This window comes from Entelurus aequoreus, linkage group LG21 (genome assembly GCF_033978785.1).
Source record: "Entelurus aequoreus isolate RoL-2023_Sb linkage group LG21, RoL_Eaeq_v1.1, whole genome shotgun sequence".
Taxonomy (NCBI): Eukaryota; Metazoa; Chordata; class Actinopteri; order Syngnathiformes; family Syngnathidae; genus Entelurus; species Entelurus aequoreus.
Genome location: NC_084751.1, coordinates 24884256 through 24904988, shown reverse-complemented (window position 1 = coordinate 24904988; position 20733 = coordinate 24884256). Strand labels below are relative to the sequence as shown.

The window sequence follows — 20733 nt, the reverse complement described above, 5'->3', positions numbered from 1 at the left end:
TTAGCGCACTGCAGGAGCAAAAGGTCACCGCCTCAGTCGATGGTGTTGAGGGCGGAGCGCCATCGACTAGGGGCGGGGCATGTGCGGGACGGCGAGACGCAGCTGGCAGGTGATTAGATTTCGCAGGTGGTACGTGTTAATCTGATCATCTGTTGTCTTTAACAGTGAGCGGCCAGCGGAGGAGGAGGAGAGAGACATATCTGAAAAGATTGTACTGGAAAAAGATACATTGAATGGTGATTAAAGGCTTGGTGAAACGGCACAACTGACTGCTGACTTGATATCAGGGGAACGGGTAGGGAACAACCTCTACATCTGGCGCCCAACGTAAAAGAAGAAGAAAAAAAAAAGGCTGCGATGTCGTCACCAAGCCCCATAGAGGCGCTGGGACAGCTCTTGGCGGAGGTGTCGACGGCGAACCACCGGCAGAATGAGGCGATGCAGGCCCAAATGGCACAGCAGAGCCAGATCCTACGAGCGCTCACGGAAAGGTCCGGAGCGGGGACGACGGTGGGGATACACAGGATGGCAGAGACAGAAGACGCTCAAAGTTTCATGGACATGTTTGAGGCGACAGCGAAGGCATGCGCATGGCCGGAGGAAGAGTGGGCGGTGTGGCTGCTACCGTTACTGGTGGGAGAGGCGCAGCGAGCGGCGCTCAGCCTGCCACCAGCGTCCCGCGTTAGCTACCGGGACATGAGGAGGGCGGTGTTGGACCGGACAGGAGGGTCCCAAGAGGACCACAGACGCCGGTTCCGGACCATGAGACTCGGACAGGAGGAGCGGCCTTTCGCCCTGGGCCAACAGCTGAGAGACGCAGCGACCAGATGGCTACAACCCGGAGGAATAGAGGAGGTGATCGAGCAGATCATCCTGGAACAATTCCTGGAGGCAATCCCGGCGCGCACATCAGCGTGGGTCCGCTACCACCGGCCACAAAGCGTAGCAGCGGCGGTAGCCTTGGCGGAGGACCACCTGGCCGTACACCGGGAGAAGGGGAAGGAGGAGAAGGCTGCAGGAGGAGCGGAGCGGCCAGTCCCGGGGCCGCGCAGGATGCGGGCGCTGCCAGCCGAAGGAGCCCAGCCGTGGTCACGGCCACGACACAACTCAAGTCTGCTTTCTCCTCCTCAGGGCCAGGCCGCTGCGGACACTGCGTTTCCCCCGCAAACGGCGCCTCGAATGCCGGGGCAGGTGTGCTGGAGGTGTGGGCGGCTAAGACACCTGCAGCGGGAGTGTCCAGCGATGGAAGTGGGGCAGGTGATCCGGGTTGGCGACCCTCCAGCACCCTCCCCCGGGCCAGGGGAGACATACTATGTACCGGTAAGGATACAAGGGAGTATACACCGGGCGATGGTGGATTCGGGCTGCGAGCAGTCCATGATTCACCAAAACCTGGTTCGACCCGGGGCGTTGAGAAAGGCTACACGGGTGCGGGTTAAATGTGTGCATGGAGATATTCACGAGTACCCTATCGTGCCGGTGGAAATTTTTTTTAAAGAGGAAAAACATAGGGTTAAGGTGGCTGTAAATTCGCGCCTGGCGCACCCCTTAATCTTGGGAACAAATTGGGTGGGATTTAACGGGTTAATAAAGCAGTGCGCAGGGGTGCGTTCACGACCGGTAGGAAAAGGGAATGTCCGCGCTGTTCTCATCGGCGACGCAAGATTATCCGACGCTGCCGGGGGGCAGGGGGGAGGGGAGCCGGCGGGGGCTTCACAGGAGGTTTCCCCGGTTCCCCAATGGTGCCCCATGGATGATTTTCCACTCGAGCAGTCTCAAGATGACACTCTGCGCGCGACCTGGGACCAAGTGATTTCAATTGATGGGCAGCGGGTTCGCCCGGGGATAGCGCGGGATTTCCCTCACTTTGCATTGATTAGGGACAGATTATACAGAGTGAGTCGTGACACTCAGACAGGGGAGGAAATCACCCAATTATTGGTGCCAAAAAGCCGTCGGGAAATGATTTTCCAGACGGCGCATTTTAACCCGATGGCCGGTCACATGGGGTATGATAAAACACTCAATCGGATAATGGTCCGGTTCTATTGGCCAGGCATTCGGGCAGACGTGTGCCGCTGGTGCGCGGCCTGCCCGGACTGTCAACTTGTCAACCCCGCGGCCACCCCTAGAGCACCTTTGCGGCCATTACCACTCATAGAGGTCCCGTTTGAGCGAATTGGCATGGACCTCGTCGGACCATTTCACCCGAGCACCCAGGGATATCGCTTTGCACTAGTCCTGATGGATTATGCAACGCACTATCCCGAAGCAGTGCCGCTGCGCTCCATCTCTGCAAAGAGTGTCGCGCAGGCACTGTTTCAAGTTATCTTCCGAGTTGGAATCCCGAAAGAGATTCTAACTGACCAGGGCACGTCCTTTATGTCACGCACGTTAAAGGAGCTGTACGGATTATTGGGGATCAAATCTATTCGGACCAGCGTTTACCACCCGCAGACGGATGGGCTGGTGGAGCGGATGAATAGAACCTTGAAATCCATGATCCGGAAGTTCGTACACGAGGACAAACCAAATTGGCATAAATGGTTAGATCCCCTGTTATTTGCAGTGCGGGAGGTTCCTCAGGCCTCAACAGGATTTTCTCCATTTGAACTGTTGTTCGGCAGGAAGCCGCACGGGGTACTGGACCTAGTTAAAGAAAGCTGGGAGGAAGGTCCAAGCCCCAGTAAAAATGAAATTCAGTACGTCATGGACTTGAGAGCAAAACTCCACACTTTGGGGCACTTGTCACGTGAGAATTTGTTCCAAGCCCAAGAACGTCAGCAGCGCCTGTATAACAAGGGGACGAAACTCAGACAATTTGCACCGGGAGAGAAAGTACTTGTATTACTCCCAACATCCAGCTCCAAATTACTCGCCAGGTGGCAGGGACCCTTTGTGGTTACACGACGAGTAGGTGACGTGGATTACGAGGTCAGGCGGTCTGACCGGGGTGGGGCAACACAAATATACCACCTCAACCTACTAAAAGGGTGGAGGGAAGCGGAGCCTGTCTCCATGGTGACGGCGATAGCGGAGGGCGAGGAGCTGGGGCCGGAGGTTCCCCCCTCCCCCCGGCCCTTTCCTCTCCGCTGTGATAATCATCTGACGCCGTCACAGAAAGCAGACGTGGCCAAATTGCAGCAGCATTTTGCTGACGTGTTCTCCCCCCTGCCAGGCCGCACGACTCTCACCCAGCATCACATAGAGACCAGCCCAGGCGTGACGGTGAGGTCTCGGCCCTATAGGCTGCCCGAACACAAGCGCAAAGTAGTTCGGGAAGAATTAAAAGCCATGCTGGAATTGGGAGTGATAGAAGAGTCACACAGTGCGTGGTGCAGCCCCATAGTTCTTGTGGGGAAGAAATATCGGTCTGTGCGGTTCTGTGTGGACTACCGCAAGGTAAATGATGTGTCACGTTTTGACGCCTATCCAATGCCCCGGGTCGACGAGCTCCTGGACCGGTTGGGCACTGCTCGGTATTTTACGACACTGGATTTGACTAAGGGCTACTGGCAGATTCCCTTGTCTCCAGAGTCTAAGGAAAAAACGGCATTCTCCACTCCGGAAGGTTTATACCAATTCGTGACCCTTCCGTTCGGCTTGTCCGGTTTACCCGCCACATTTCAGAGACTCATGGACCGGGTGCTGCGGCCCCACGCTGCATATGCTGCCGCCTATCTGGATGATGTCATCATCCAGGGGAACAGCTGGGCGGAGCATGTGCAGAGGGTGGGGGCGGTGCTCGAGTCCCTGAGGCGGGCGGGGCTCACCGCCAACCCGGCGAAGTGCGCGGTTGGCCGGAGGGAGGTACAGTATCTGGGGTACCACTTGGGGGAAGGTCAGGTGCGGCCTCAGGTAGAAAAAACCGCAGCAGTTGCGGCCTGCCCGACCCCGAAGACGAAAAAGGAGGTGAGGCAGTTTTTAGGGTTGGTGGGCTACTACCGGAGGTTCATCCCCCGGTTTGCGGACCTGACCAGCCCACTAACTGACCTCACCCGAAAAGGTGCTCCAGATCTAGTCCAGTGGACGGGGCAGTGCCAGCAGGCATTCGAGAAGGTGAGGAAAGCACTTTGCGAGGAGCCGGTACTGCGCATGCCTGATTTTTCTATCCCATTTTGTTTGCAGGCGGACGCGTCGGGCAGAGGACTCGGAGCCGTTTTATCCCAGCAGCGGGGGGGCACCGACCACCCGGTTCTGTACATCAGCAGAAAGTTATCGGAAAGGGAGGCCAGATATAGCACGGTGGAAAGGGAGTGCCTCGCCATCCGGTGGGCGGTCGGTGCCCTCCGGTACTATCTGCTGGGACGCCCGTTCAGCCTCTGCTCGGACCACAAGCCCCTCCAGTGGCTCCACCGCATGAAGGATGCCAACGCGCGGATCACCCGGTGGTATCTCGCTTTACAACCCTACAATTTCAGAGTGATCCATAGGCCGGGGGCGCAGATGGCCGTGGCTGACTTCCTCTCCCGCTCGCAGGCGGGGGTGGGGGGGGAGTTGGCGCGGCCGGACGATGTCCCGGCCTAAGTCTGGCGGTGGAGGTATGTGGGGGGAGGTTGTGATTAGCGCACTGCAGGAGCAAAAGGTCACCGCCTCAGTCGATGGTGTTGAGGGCGTAGCGCCATCGACTAGGGGCGGGGCATGTGCGGGACGGCGAGACGCAGCTGGCAGGTGATTAGATTTCGCAGGTGGTACGTGTTAATCTGATCATCTGTTGTCTTTAACAGTGAGCGGCCAGCGGAGGAGGAGGAGAGAGACATATCTGAAAAGATTGTACTGGAAAAAGATACATTGAATGGTGATTAAAGGCTTGGTGAAACGGCACAACTGACTCCTGACTTGATATCAGGGGAACGGGTAGGGAACGACCTCTACACGGGTGTTACCATCTAGTGGTCAATTGTACGGAATACGTACTGTACTGTGCAATCTACTAATAAAAGTCTCAATCAATCAAAAAAACAGGTGCGACGAACGACTGGAGCTGCGCCAGGAAGGCTACAGCTCCGTCGTCTGAGTTGTTTCTTTGTCGTAACTAGTGTATATGTGCTTATCGTGAATAACAAGTTTTTTTTCTGACCCCAGATTCAACCCACTCCCGTATTTACCGGACTATAAGGCTATAGTCCATAAATCTTTTTTTTCCCTCAAAACTCGACAGTGCGCCTTATAACCCGGTGCGCCTAACGTACGGAATAATTCTGTTTTTGCTTACTAACCTTGAAGCTATTTTATTTGGTACATAGTGAAAGTATAAGTGTGACCAGTAGAAGGCACACAAGAGATACGTGTAGACTGCAATATGATGGCAGTCCCACACAAGAGATACGTGTAGACTGCAATATGACCCAAGTAAACAACACCAACATTTTACATGTTCCATTGAAAATATAGAACATTACACACGGCGCTCAAAAATCTATCAAAATGTTTTTAGTAGGACTTTGATAAGCTATGAAGCCGCACCGCTTGATGGATTGTACTGTGCTTCAACATACGAGTATTATTATGGTGTGTGTATAAGGTACAACATATTATCTGTTGTTTCATTTCGCAATATTATGCAAAAGAAACTATTCTTACCTTCTGGTACCTGTTGATCTGTATTTGGGATCTGCATAAGTCCTGAAAAATTGTAGTCTGTGGCGACACCATAGTCGATAAGCTTCTTCTTTTTTTCTATCTTCTTGTTATGGGACATTCATCCTCCGTTGTTGCCATTTTTAATATAAAGTAGTGTAAGGTTCTTACTTATATCTGTCAGTAAACTCACCATGAAAGCGCCAAAACATACCGGTGTAGTGAGTTTACATTATTCACCAAAGGAACTTTAGTTATTAGAGAGTTCCGGTCGGACGGTTTTTCACGGGACACATTTCCTGTGTTGTTATTGCACTAGTGAACCACGGATGAGGAGATGCTGCTCCATTATTGATTTTAAGTAAAGTCTGACTGTCATTAAAACAGTTAGCTCCATTGTTTTACACTTCTTCCACTCACGTCCTTGCACACTACACCGCTACAACAAAGATGACGGGAAGAAGACGCTACCAAAGGTGAGCCACGTAAATAAGACCGCCCACAAAACGGCGCATCCTGAAGCAACTGTCAGAAAGCGGTTTGAAGATGATCTGTAAAACATAATCTATGCAACATTTTGACCAAAGAACTACCATTACATGTTATGTAGACCACAAGGAAGTGTTTTTAATTCATACATTTTTTTAAATTGTATGACTCCTTTTAATCCGCCCTACAATCCGGTCCGCTTTATAAATGAAAAAAGACCATTAATCGGCAGTGCGCCCTGTGGTCCAAAAAACGAAAGGAGATGTTGTGATGCCAAAAAATATTGACGTAATCATAGTAGTATCGACTAGATACGTGCCTGTACTTGGTATCATTACAGTGGATGTTAGGTGTAGATCCACCAATGGCGTTTGTTTACATTTTGATGCCGGTGAGCTACGGTGTGTATTGAAGCATGTTTAGCTATTCCTCATCTTGCAGGGATGATACTTGTAAGAAACATACTTTATTTGTCGCCATGGAGGCGAGGATTAGTGATTTAGAAGTAGCTAAAACACTGCCGACTGGGGCTGGACTTTAGCCGCTAGCTAACTAGCCATGGCTTAAAACACCTCTTCCAATGGGCGTTTCAGTGTTATAACTTCACCTTTATCGTTAGTTTTTAAGTCAAAATGTGTCCTTTCTCCCTTTTCTGTCTACACACTGTGTCTGCTTGTAAGTACTCTGTGATTGTGCGCTGCCGAACATGCTCCTCTGCTCGTAAACCAGCAATGACACGACGTGACGACGGCGGGGGCGTGGTGGACCGGTACTTTTCAGAGGCGGTATAGTACCGAATATGATTAATTAGTATCGCGGTACTATACTAATACTGGTATACCGTAGAACTCCAAGTTGTAAGTTAATGTATATTTATTTATTTTTTCTTTTCTTTCATGTTAATAATGATACAATGTTATGCAGAGGTGTACTATCAGCAATTGTGATTGGGAAAGTCATTGAGAAGCAAAGGAGTAAAGACATCCGCGCTATGAAGTGATTTTCTCCATGAGAACTTACATGAGAAAAACGAGGAGGACACTGCATTGATGCACAAACCCCAGCAGCCCACTTCTACTCCTCGCTCATACGTGGCGTAGGCTGTAGAATTGTGCTCAGCATAAGGGTTCCCCTTATAGACAATCTAGGAAAAAGAAGAAGATTATTATGATTCATGGATGAGGGAAGATGACATTGGGGAGGCAAAAGGGAGGCATGCACACATAGCGTTTTACAGAAGACGCCTGGTGAGCAAAGTGTCCTCATGGCGCATAATAGCGCACAGAATCCTCAGCATCATAGTCAAAAACCATGTAAGGCAGGGGCGTCCAAAGTGCGGCCCGGAGGCCATTTGTGGCCCGCAGGTCATTATTTAACGGCCCCACGGCACATTTAAAAAATACGATTGAAAAAAATGAAAAACATAAAAAGTGGTATAAAAGAGCAAACAGGTGAAATGTAACAAGAAAATGTTGCAATGTTTACTCTAATAACATAAAGCTGCCATGCAGGCTGTTTCTTTCTTTAAAAAATAATAATGAATCAAAATCAATGTCATTATGAATTATTGACCTATATAAGGCTCCAATTACATCACATTAAATATTCCACTTTGAGATAATTTTTGGGGAAAATGTTGCATATTTTGTGTTTGCCAAATAAAAAACTGAGCTGTTTTTTTTTTTTTAAAGAAGGGCCTAAAGCGAACAAACAAAAAACATAAACAACAATAAAAGTTATAATTGACGGATAAATCTGAAGTTGATCTCGAGATTATTGTGTTAAAAGTAAACAGTAAAAAAAGGTATAATTTATTTTTTTAAACACTTTAATGAGTAGGACCCTTTTGGATCCCCAATAATTTTGGTGTGATTGGTTTTTAAGTGTCATTGCTCAAAAAAAAAAAAAAAATTAAAATCAATGGTGTTATGAGTTATTGTGAAGTGAAGTGAAGTATATTTATATAGCGCTTTTATCTAGTGACTCAAAGCGCTTTTACATAGTGAAACCCAATATCTAAGTTACATTTAAACCAGTGTGGGTGGCACTGGGAGCATGTGGGTAAAGTGTCTTGCCCAAGGACACAACGGCAGTGACTAGGATGGCGGAAGCGGGGATCGAAACTGAAACCCTCAAGTTGCTGGCACGGCCACTCAACCAACCGAGCTATACCGCCCCATATTGACCTTTTTAAGGCTCCAATTATTATATAATCTCAAATATTCCACTTAAAAATTTTATTCGGTGAAAATATTGCATATTTCGTGTTTTTTCCATAAAAAAACAGGGTTTTCTTTGACAAAAAGAGCATACAACTGAAATCTTTAAAAACGTTATATTGACAGCTAGACCTAATGTTGATCTAGAGATTTAAAACTTGAATAACCAAATAAAAATGATAATACTGAATAATGACACATTTTTAATATTCTTTTGACAAAAATCCTTTGGGGTCCCCGGGATCAAGCCTGAGTGGAGGCTGAAATGTATATTTTTTATACATATATTGTATTGGTTTTTAAAATAAAAAATATCAAAATGGCCCCTGCTAGCTTTGATTTTTCAATGTGCGGCCCTCAGTGGAATACGTTTGGACACCCCTGATGTTGATGGCCATCAAATCGAAAAATGATGTGATCCAAAGTAGACAAATTATCCATCCATCCATTTTCTATCGCTTGTCCCTTTCGGAGTCGCGGGGGGTGCTAGAGCCTATCTCAGCTACAATCGGGCGGTAGGCGGGATACACCCTGGACAAGTCGCCACCTCATCGCAGTCTAGACAAATGATGTTTTGTACAAATAAAGTACAGTAGTACCTCAATTTACAAGCTTAATTCTGTGACTTAACTCCAAAAACATGTATCTCAAATCAATGCCACTTTCAAACTACATATTTTGGTTCCCATGTTTGGAAAACAATGCTATGTCAATCTTTAGCTATAAGCTAATGCTAGCCAGTGAGACCAGGGGCTGTATTTATCAAGTTTCTTAGAATTACTCCTAAGAAGTCTGCTAAGAGTTGACTTATGAGTAAAGAAATTCTTCGCTGAAAGCTGCACTTAAAGTTAGTTATCAAGCGTCTTACTCACACTTTCAGCGAAGTGTAGGACTGAATCCACACTCAGAGCTGAATTACGACATTACTATGTGCCGTAAACGGAATTTTAGGTGACGTCATTTCTGTGTCCATAGAAATGACCAATCACGGAAGGGAATCCCTTGTCTAAGAATAAAGAAATATCTTAGAAATATTTAAGTGGTCAATGGGAGTGTATATTTTGACAATAAACTATAAAATAATACAAAACAAACAAACAATATTGGCAATGAATCAAAAATAAATGTTTCTTTTTCTTTCCTTTTTCTTTTCCAATTCAGATATCGAAGCATTGTGATGACCTTTAGTTCTGCTGTGAAAGCTCTGCTGCGTGATGTTGCTGATGAGATGACGGCCCTTATTAAATCTGTGACAAAAATATTACCCGCTCTGTCTAAACGATACCGTTTGATCAGCTGCTCGTCATCAAAGAAAGCCAGGACATCCTTCCGCTCCCTGAACGTTCGCGCACGTCTCTCTCGCCTCAGTGCCATCCCCCGCTGGCAACTCCTAACCACTTAGGACACCTCTGAAGGTCTCTTAAATATCGTGGAGAGTAGGAGTGATTCTTAGACTTAAGAAAGTTGATAAATAGCTTTTATTCTTAAGTTTGAGAGTAGGACTAAATTTCGCAAATTCTCAGGACTTAAGTGTAAAATGGCACTCTAAGACGCTTGATAAATACGGCCCCAGATGTTTTGGATGGATCTTACGGGGTTCAATGCAACATTTGCTACAACGAGCAATGGCAGGGATGTTTGTTACTCAAATATTTGCTTGCAACTTTGAAAGTGTAACAATTAGCCGAGAGGTAGCTCTTATATCAAAACGCTCTAAAGTATGACCTTTTTTGCAGAAACAATTTTAAACAGAGATTCTGCCTGTGCCTTACACCCTACTGAGAGCCAGAGTCCACTAAGTGGAAATTTATGGACAAGCATATAAGGGCGAACAGAAATGAGTAACTTTGACCAAAAAAAAACACAGACCACAAAGTAACGTTCACTGCAGAGGACGTTAGCACTCAGGTAGATACACAGAACTAGGACTAATACGATACCAATATTGGAGTCTTGGTAATGTGTAAAAAAGAGGAACATCGGTAGGAAGTGCTGTCACGCAAACCGTGGGAAAACATTTTAGAAAATCAAGCCTAAATTTCCTGCAATTGGGTGCATTTCTTCACTTTGCATATTTTTTAGTTTTGTATAGCAGCTAACTTACTAACAGTATTATAATTGAAAATGTAATGTAACATTCAATAACATGCATGGAAAGAACTCGGAAAACATTTCCCATTTGGCAACTATATCCTGTAGCCAAGCCCCCTTGGGTAATATACTTCCGGTGTTTTGACCTCTGTTAACAACCCATCACTTCAAAAAACACCTTCTCGCTGGCTACTAACATATACTCTAGAACAGGGGTCAGCAAACCAAATCGTTGTAAGAGCCATATTGAACCAAAAATACAAAAAACAAATCTGTCTGGAGCTGCAAAAAATGAAAAGCCTTATATAAGTGTTATAATGAAGGCAACACAGGACGTAAGTGTCTATATTAGCTATAATAGCCTACTATCAAAATGACTATGTGTCGCAGGCTGAAGCAAATCTTCGTTGACAGAAATGTTGAAATTTAATATTTATATCTACACATTTTTACAACATTAGAAACCATTAGTAAATCAGAGGCTACTCAGAGGGTGAGATAACTCCTGGAAATTACTGTTTTTTAATGGCCAAAGGTATAGATGTGTGTGTCCAAGTTAAAGGAAATGGCAGTGTCTTCTTTTAATAGATGTATTACAATCTTTGGCAAGTTTGTCTAAGCTAGGTAATCTTCTTCTTCTTCTGTCGTGTGTCTAGATTTTCAGCTCTGTTGAGGCGAGCCAGGTCAACGTGTCATCGTCCAGGTCAATCAGACCTTGTTCGCCATTCGGTGGCCGGTGTTTGGGGCAACTAGTTACTATATGCTCTACTGTCTGGACTGGGTCCCCACACTCGCAGGAGGCATCTTCCGCAAGTCCCCACCTCTTAATTGCTGCTCCGTAGCGTCCGACGCCGGGGCAGTTCCTGGCCGGAGACGTCTGTGGGGTCGTCGATGTAGTGGTGCAGCCTAGATGGTTCTGCTAACTTCCACTGTTCTCTCCATCTCGTCTTGACCCAGGTGGCCTTGGAAGTATCAGCTGATGTTGTGCTGAGCAGCTCGTGGCCTTGCATGGCAAAAGGGCGCCTTGACGCACGTGTCGTGGTGTTTCTGGAACGATCTTATGGAGGAGGTGGGATTCGCTGGTCTGTGCCTTTCGGGAGAGGGCGAGTGTGGCTGCTTCTCGTCTGATGTTTGCCGGGGCGATGCCAGCGAGGATGGGCAGTTGGTTTACTGGGGTCCCTCGCAGGCACCCGGAGACAGTCCGCAGGGCGCTGTTGAGGGCGATATCCAACTTCTTTACATTGGCGCTACGACACCAAAACCGGGGCACAGTACTCGGCGGCTGAGAACACCAGGGCCAGCGTGGACATGTGCAGTGTCTTGGCTCCCCATGTGGTGCCGGCGTATTAGGGCGGCACGGCACTTGTCTTTGCCTTGGCACTGTGCAGGTGTTGTTTGAATGTCAGTGTTCTGTCAAGCTTCACACCGAGGTACGTGGGAACGGGCTGGGACTGTAACCGGGCATTATCCACCATGATGTTCATCTCACGGGCTGCTTACATGTTGTTGAGGTGGAACATTGAAGATGTTGTCTTATCCATGCTGAGCTTGAGATGCCATTTCCTCAGGTATGAGGACAGGGTGTTCATGTCCTCAGAGAGGCCCTGTTCTGCTGCTTCCCAGTATGGCTTACTAAGTAGGATGGCCAGATCAACTGCATAGCCATACTTCTTTGACTGAGTTGCAGGCAGGTCATGGATATAAATGTTGAACAGCATTGGTGCCAGCACTGAGCCCTGTGGGACGCCATTCTTAAGTTTCCTCACCCTGCTGCATTGGCCATTGTTGGCGTGTAGTCGGAAGCTGCAGTTGCTCATCATCTCCATGATGAAGCTCACCATATGTTTGTCTGGGATGGTTTCCAGAAGTTTCATATGTAGCCCACGCATCCAGACATTATCGTATGCAGCTGTGAGGTCCAAGAAGACAGCGCCAGCCTTCTGCCCTGCCTGTAAGCTGTCCTCTATGTCTTGACACAGAAGGGTCATCTGGTCCTACCGCTTCGGAAGGCAGCCTGTTCTTTAGGCAGCTGGGGGTCGATCACCGGGTTGAGACGTGCATGGAGGAGGCGTTCCAAGACCTTATATGGAACACACAACAGTGAGATGGGTCGGTATCCCTTAGGGTCATCACTAGGCTTGTTTGGCTTCGGCAGAGCGATCACCTTGGAACGACGCCAGATCGTTGCCAGCTTCAGACATCGGAGACACATGGAGAGGAAGGAGCACAGCCAGACGGTTGCCTTCTTGCCTTGATGTTTTATGTATTCTGGATGGATCCCGTCGATGCCTGGTGCCTTACCCGTTTTCAGCCGTTGGATGGGCTGCCCGATTTCTTGTGTTGTGAAATCGTAGGATAGGTTGAGATCACAGCCTGGTGCCCTGTGCAGCTCAAGGACTTTTGCCGATGTTCTTCTGCTGAAGTCCTTGTCTGCATTGGGGTAGCGACCTTTGCTCAGCAATAGTGACGCAATGGAATTTGCAGTGATGGGACATTGTGCTGGGGTTGTCGACCTGCCCATCAGCTTGTTCATGGTCTGTCACGCCCGACGACTAGAGTGTGTGAAGTCGATTGATTCCACTGTCTCCGTCCATCTTTGCCTGCGTTTCTCATTTATTCTGCAGATTAAGTTGTTCGCTGCTATATCCCTGTCGTCGCTAGTTTGTGATTCTGTGTGGGCGTGAAGTAGATCTTCACATTCGTCATCCCAGCAGGGTACATAGGCTTTGCGTATGCCGCGGGGGATGTTCTTCTTGGCGGCAGCCAGCATCATCTTGCAGTATGAGTCATAAGCAATGTCCAAGTTGGTGGGGCGCGGGTGTGGGAGACCAGCAACTGCCTTGTTCACTTGCTGTGTGAAGCCTACCCAGTTTCCTTTCCGGAAGTTCCACCTCCTCACATCCTTCCCTTCCACAGGCTGGACCAGAGATGGAATGGTTATGAGCGATGGTCGGTGGTGTGATCGGGGGAATCTGTCCAGAATGCGTTTTACTGGTAGCGGTTCGTTGTTGCGACATTTTGAAAAGGCCAGGTCCGGGTTGGTGGTGCTGTTCCAGCGTGCAGAATAGAAAGTGCGTGGCTCCTTTGGGTCGTATAGGAGTGTCGCATCGGCGGCCGAGGCCCATTCTGCCAGGAATTCACCATCAGCATTGGAGCTGCTGTAGCCCCAGTCTGTGTGCTGGCTGTTGAAATCACCAGCATACATGGCGGGGGGTGGGACGTCTGGCAGAGATGTTGGGATGAACCTAGTCGGAGGCGGCTTGTAGATGTTGACGATGGTGGTGTCTTGCACTTTAGTTGTAATCCATTCTACCTCTGCATCGTTTGCGGACTGTGCTATAGCTGACCAAGCCATGTCGTTACGAACGAATGTAGCTCTGCCGTGATGTTTGTCGGCGGTGTGACCAGCCAGGGTGTACCCAGGGAGCTTAAGGAAGTTCTTGTTTTCAATGTGAGTCTCCTGCAGTAGAACCATAGTCGCCTTGTTTTTAATGGCGGTCTGTTGGATGACGTTGAGTTTAGCGGTGGTAAGGCTTTCAACGTTGAGCTGCAGTAACGCTAAACCAACTACGCTTTTTGAGGTCTGCAGACGTGGTAAAGACATTAGTTTCGCTTTTGTAGGCTTTTTGAACCTGTAAGCTACTCGTAGGGGAGGCCACGTAGAGGCTGTCTTAGTCTCCCCCAGCTAGGTAATGTTTGCTGTGGTCTAGAACAACATGGCACACAAAAAACTATCTGAAATGCAGCCAATATTACATACAGATAATGTGTCATGAGACATGCAAATATAAATCATACACAAATAGGATACAAGTAAAATATATTAAATTAGCTCAAATTTACCTATGAGGCATAATGATGCACTATATACATACAGATAGCCTAAATAGCATGTTAGCATTAATTAGCTTGCAGTCAGCACTGACCAAATTCGCCTGATTAGCACTCCAACAAGTCAATAACATCAACAAAGCGCACCTTTGTGCATTCACACACAGCATAAAACGTTTGGTGGACAAAATGAGACAAAGAAGGAGTGGAAGATTTGACATGTAAACAAACTGTTGCGTCACAGTCCACACTATGGTGAGTTCAAGAACCCGCCGAAATTAGTGGGACAATACGATGTTCACCAAATACTGTCATCAGTGAAGCATACACACAAACATATTAAACAGTGGGCTTTCTAACAATTGGGAAGGTTTGTGTCATGTTTGTCCTCAAACAAAAAACATACTAAAACAAAAAATATATATTTCCCCCAATTTTTTTCCATTTTCAATCCTTTTTTTTAAATGTTCCAGGGAGCCACTAGAGTGGCACTAGAGAGCCGCATGCGGCTCGAGAGCCGCGGGTTGCTGACCCCTGCTCTAGAACTATAACTGGTTCGGAACTAACAGCGTTTGAATTGTAATCATCCAAATAATGATTAGCAGCCAAGCGGACAGCCTCCTATGTTGTGGCTTGGAAAGCGAACAGAGGCAACAACAACTAAGCTTGCTAGATGATGCTAACTATGCTAACTGGCTTGTTATGGTGTCTCTGATCGTCTCCCGGTCCTGCAACTCCCTGCGCTGTTAAGATAAGAGGAACAGCGAGTACCTGCGGCTGAGGCAAGCGTTTACCAAATTGTGTTTAGATCATACTTTTTTTTTTTTTTCATTTAAACAAAGCGGAAGTGAAGATTTTGTCACGATCGGTTGCCCGGATCAAGTTTTGTTTAGTTTTTGACTCCCTCGGTTCTGTTTTCAGCACCCCTGGGTTTATATTTTAGTTGTCGTGGGTGCTGATTAGTGTTCGGGACGCTCACCTGCTCCATCGCACTAATCCGAGAGCTACTTATTCCTGTTTTTCGCCACACACTGTCTGGCTGTCTCGTTTCCTGTAAGCAACAAGTTACGTTTGTGCATACCTTGCTTCTGGTGCCTATGTCTGTTTATTAGGGCTGTGAATCTTTGGGTGTCCCACGATTCGATTCAATATCGACTCTTGGGGTCACGATTCGATTCAAAATCGATTTTTTTTTTTCAATTCAACACGATTCTCGATTCAAAAACAATTTTTTTCCCGATTCAAAAGGATTCTCTATTCATTCAATACATAGGATTTCAGCAGGATCTACCCCAGTCTGCTGACATGCAAGCAGAGTAGTAGATTTTTGTAAAAAGCTTTTATAATTGTAAAGGACAATGTTTTATTAACTGATTGCAATAATGTAAATTTGTTTTAACTATTAAATGAACCAAAAATATGACTTATTTTATCTTTGTGAAAATATTGGACGCAGTGTGTTGTCAAGCTTGTGAGATACGATGCAAGTGTAAGCCACTGTGACACTATTGTTCTTTATTTTTTATTTTTTATTAATGTCTAATGATAATGTCAATGAGGGATTTTTAATCACTGCTATGTTGAATATGTAACTAATATTGATACTTTTGTTGATAATATTTATTTTTGTTTAACTACTTTTGGTTTGTTCTGTGTCGTGTTTGTGTCTCCTCTCAATTGCTCTGTTTATTGCAGTTCTGAGTGTTGCTGGGTGGGGTTTGGTTTTGGAATTGGATTGTATTGTTATGGTATTGCTGTGTATTGTTTTGTTGGATTGATTAATTAAAAAAAAAAAGAAAACAAATAATTAAAAATAAAAAAATTATTATTATTTTTTTTAAATCGATTTTTAAAAAATGAGAATCGATTCTGAATCGCACAACGTGAGAATTGCGATTCGAATTCGAATCGATTTTTTCCCACACCCCTACTGTTTGTCTTTTGATTCCTGTGCTAAGTTTCGCCCTGGCTCCCCCTGCTATCGGCTTGTTTGTATTCTATTTTCTTTAACTTTTTTGTTTTTGAATTAATCATTCCAACAAAACAATACACAACAATACCATAATAATGCAATTCCAATTCCAAAACCAAACCCGACCCAGCAACATTCAGAATAGCAATAAACAGAGCAATTGAGAGGAGACACAAACATGACACAAAACAATCCAAAAGCAGTCAAACAAAAATGAATATTATCAACAACAGTATCAATATCAATAACAATTCCAACATAACAGTTATTAGAAATCCCTCATTGACATTATCATTACTGCCATTTATAAAAAATAAAAAATAATATTTTTGTATTTTTGAATGATTTATGAAAATAAATTATCGTCTTGACAGCACGGTGAAAACAGGGGTTAGTGAATGTGCCTCACAATACAAAGGTCCTGAGCAGTCCTGGGTTCAATTCCGGGCTCGGGATCTTTCTGTGTGGAGTTTGCATGTTCTCCCTGTGACTGCGTGGGTTCTCTCCGGGTACTCCGGCTTCCTCCCACCGCCAAAAACATGCACCTGGGGATAGGTTGATTGGCAACACTAAATTGGCCCTAGTGTGTGAATGTGAGTGTGAATGTTGTCTGTCTATCTGTGTTGGCCCTGCAATGAGGTGGCAACTTGTCCAGGGTGTACCCCGCCTTCCGCCAGAATGCAGCTGAGATAGGCTCCAGCACCCCCCGTGACCCCAGAAAGGGACAAGCGGTAGAAAATGGATGGATTGAAATCATCATCTTACCTGCACCTTGCCTCCAGAGTTCCTGCTGCATCTTGGGAGAACTATCGACCCAAGCGTAACAGATTCGAGGCGAAAATGTATGTTTAAAAATGCGGATTTCCGCGTTTTTGTGCACATTTCACATGCCTGAGTAATGTAAAAAATGGATGATAATGTCATTTACTGCGCACCCAAGTACTACAGTACTAATAGTACTGCTCCAGACTAGTCAAGACAGTGAAAATTACTTTCAACACAACAACAGGGTGAATACTGTAAGTATTCGGTTGAATTTCACACCCAAGTCCCAGCTAGGTTGACACAGAAGCATAAGAAGCTGGTCCCCTCTACACCATCTTTGACAGGCAGCGTGAAAGGGTGAAAAACCATCACCAGCTGTAATTTCATGCTAATTCCACCCCTGAAAAATGTCTCCCATGGCTCAATCAATATGTCACGTTTCGAAAGACCCGATATTCTGCTGTTTTGTTGCATATAGAAAACTAAAACGTCTTTAAACTGGATAAGGCTTGGTTGCACCGCAGGGTTTTAATTGGCCACTGGCAAATGTTTCTTTGCTGATTACTCCCTTTGTGCCTTTGATCAACATGCAAATCCTCACCTGCCCCATGAAGTCGGTGAAAAAAAGCATATTGCAGAGGAACGCCGTCCATCCCAGCAGGTGACTGATGCACAGGTAGCGGTAGTGGTTTGGCATGCTGATTACGGTTTTCACCAGGGATTTAAGAGTCATCCTGTCACGTGCCTAATGGTACACACAAAAGAGACACTGCGTCAGCACCAACAATACTCTTTTGTCTCTAATCACTCCTAACTACTCACGCTGGGAAATCCCTGCTGTGCTGGGGGAAAACCTCCCCGCCAGTTGATAATAATAAACATGCAAAAGTGATCACAAAGTTGGAAAAGTTGTATTGTACAGGTATTTTAAGGAATTATGAAGTGGTGGTACAATCACTTCATAAGCGACTCCGAAGGGGATAAGTGGTAGAAAATGGATGGATGGATGGATGGGTACAATCACGATGACGTGATTGTGCAATCATTGTATTTCATGGATATTGCTTATTAATATCCTCACACATTTGTCCTTAATAATAAAAAATGGCAGCTGCTGAAGATATACAGTAGATTTATATATCTAACCCAGGCGTGTCAAACTCATTTTTATTGAGGGCCACATCGCACTTATGGCTGACCTCAGAGGGCTGTATGTAACAGTGAATATATAGTATGTGAATATTATCTATAATCATTAGAGATGTCCGATAATGGCTTTTTTGCCGATATCCGATATTGTCCAACTCTTAAGTACCGATTCCGATATCAACCGATACCGATATATACAGTCGTGGAATTAACACATTATTATGCCTAATTTTGTTGTGATGCCCCGCTGGATGCATTAAACAATGTAACAAGGTTTTCCAAAATAAATCAACTCAATTTATGGAAAAAAAATGCCAACAGGCACTGCCATATTTATTATTGAAGTCACAAAGTGCATTATTTCTTTTTAACATGCCTCAAAACAGCAGCTTGGAATTTGGGACATGGTCTCCCTGAGAGAGCATGAGGAGGTTGGGGATGGGCAGGGTTGGGGGGGCGGGGTTGAGGGGGTGGGGGTAGCGGGGGGTGTATATTGTAGCGTCCCGGAAAAGTTAGTGCTGCAAGGGGTTCTGGGTATTTGTTCTGTTGTGTTTATGTTGTGTTACGGTGCGGATGTTCTCCCGAAATGTGTTTGTCATTCTTGTTTGGTGTGGGTTCACAGTGTGGCACATATTTGTAACAGTGTTAAAGTTGTTTATACTTCCACCTTCAGTGTGACCTGTATGGCTATTGACCAAGTATGAGTTGCATTCACTTGTGTGTGTGAAAAGCCGTAGATATTATGTGATTGGGCCGGCACGCAAAGGCAGTGCCTTTAAGGTTTATTGGCGCTCTGTACTTCTCCCTACGTCCGTGTACCACTCCGTACAGCGGCGTTTTAAAAAGTCATACATTTTACTTTTTGAAACAGATACCGATAATTTCCGATATTATATTTTAAAGCATTTATCGGCCGATAATATCGGCAGTCCGATATTACCGGACATATCTAATAAAATTGCAGATGCATTTATTTTTTAGATAATTTTATATTTATCTCCAAAATAATGGATAACTTGCCTTTAATGATAATTAATAAGTATTTATTTTTTCCGAACAAATATACATTTGTAAAATGTGTTTGGTGATAGTAATCGGATACTATTAAAGTTAAAAGACATGACGTTGCATGCAGTACACTAATGTTTCCGTTAATTCTGAAAGAACGAATACATAAAAAAAATAGGGTGACGTGCTCTGTTGGTATCGTTTCCAAGCTTTTGCAGGCCACGTAAAACGATGTGGCGGGCCCAGATATGGCCCCCGGGCCTTGAGTTTCATACCGGTGATCGACACAGTATACACTGTATGTTTAACTTTTCAAAAAGTTTCAAGAAGTCTTTTAAAGCCTGAAATATACTCAGTACCATATTTACCAGCCTATAGGACGCAACCTTTTTCCTATGCTTTGAACCCTGCAGCTTATAAAACGGTGCGGCAAATTAATGGATTTTTCTTCGCCAACGGCCATAATGTTTTGTATTCAACAAATAGGTTTCAACTTTGACAGAGACACTGAAAAGGTGTGTTATTGTTTGTACTATGTCGCCATCTTTTGGACAAATTTGCTCATTGCAGGTGCTGCGGGATGAAAATGTACTTCCTGTTTCGTACCTTGAACCGGAAGTATACCCCGTTTTGTCTACTATTCGTTTATAGCATTTCTACTCAAAAGCATTATTCAGTCATCACTCCAAGCAATGTTTTTAAGATTAACAATATAATTAAAACTATTCATACTTACGAAACCATCCCAATTGTGATGTCTATAGGAGTGTTTTCATGCATATTTGCAGGTGCTATCGTAATGTAATCAAACTAGCATCGTTAGCATGAGTGAATACGCTAACACGTTTACAATTGTCTGTGTTGGTATTATTAACTTACGATGGCACCGTGGAGTTAATGAGTCCGTTTAGCTGATTGGAGAGCTAGCCTCAACAGGTAGTGGGTCCATGACGAGGATTTCTGTTTTGTTTGATCAGCTGTTTTACTGCCGTGTGACAAGCACAGTTTGGAAACAGTTATATAAATAAATTATATAAATAAAAATTTACAAGATATTTCGGTATATATCTGTGGCTTAAATACCAGTGCACTCAATAGCCCAGACAAAATGTTGTATACATATTTTGAAAAAAAAAATCCTTCTAAAACTAAAAATAATTATATAACTTACACTAATATTATAAAAATATACTTTTTTTAACATACGCATTAGGGATTTAAATCTTACAACCACTCATGGTTTAAATCACTATCGATTTGTGGGGTGAGTATTGGATTCAGAATCGATTCTCAATTTAAACCAATTCTCGCAATATATTATTTGGTATATGAATTATAATTTCACCTTTCAAAACACATTTCAGGTTACAAAAACTGTTCTTGACTGTTGACGTATGATGTATATACCCAGCGAGTAAGCGTGGAAAACGGATTTAAAACAAAACGATTCCTGAAAAATTTGAATCGATTCAGAACCTTAATATAAGAATCAATGTTTTACGGCCCTCTAATACATACACCATTATCAAACATCAATAATAACACACTTATTTCGGGCTGCAGCAATCGATTATTTTAGTAATCGAGTTATCCATCAATTAGTTTGTTCGATTAATCAATTAATCGTAT

The 20733-nt window shown here is 45.0% G+C and overlaps 1 protein-coding gene across 2 annotated transcripts in view; it reads right to left on the bottom strand.

The window, feature by feature from the left end:
• slc45a2 (solute carrier family 45 member 2) overlaps window positions 1–20733 on the bottom strand; it is a 99197-nt gene that overhangs the window by 13880 nt on the left and 64584 nt on the right. For both annotated transcript variants that reach the window (XM_062031239.1, XM_062031240.1), the window contains 2 exons: window positions 17549–17692; window positions 7090–7213 (listed from right to left, as the gene is read on the bottom strand). In XM_062031239.1, coding sequence (XP_061887223.1) covers window positions 7090–7213; window positions 17549–17692 — 268 coding nt within the window. The remainder of the gene's footprint in view (window positions 1–7089; window positions 7214–17548; window positions 17693–20733) is intronic.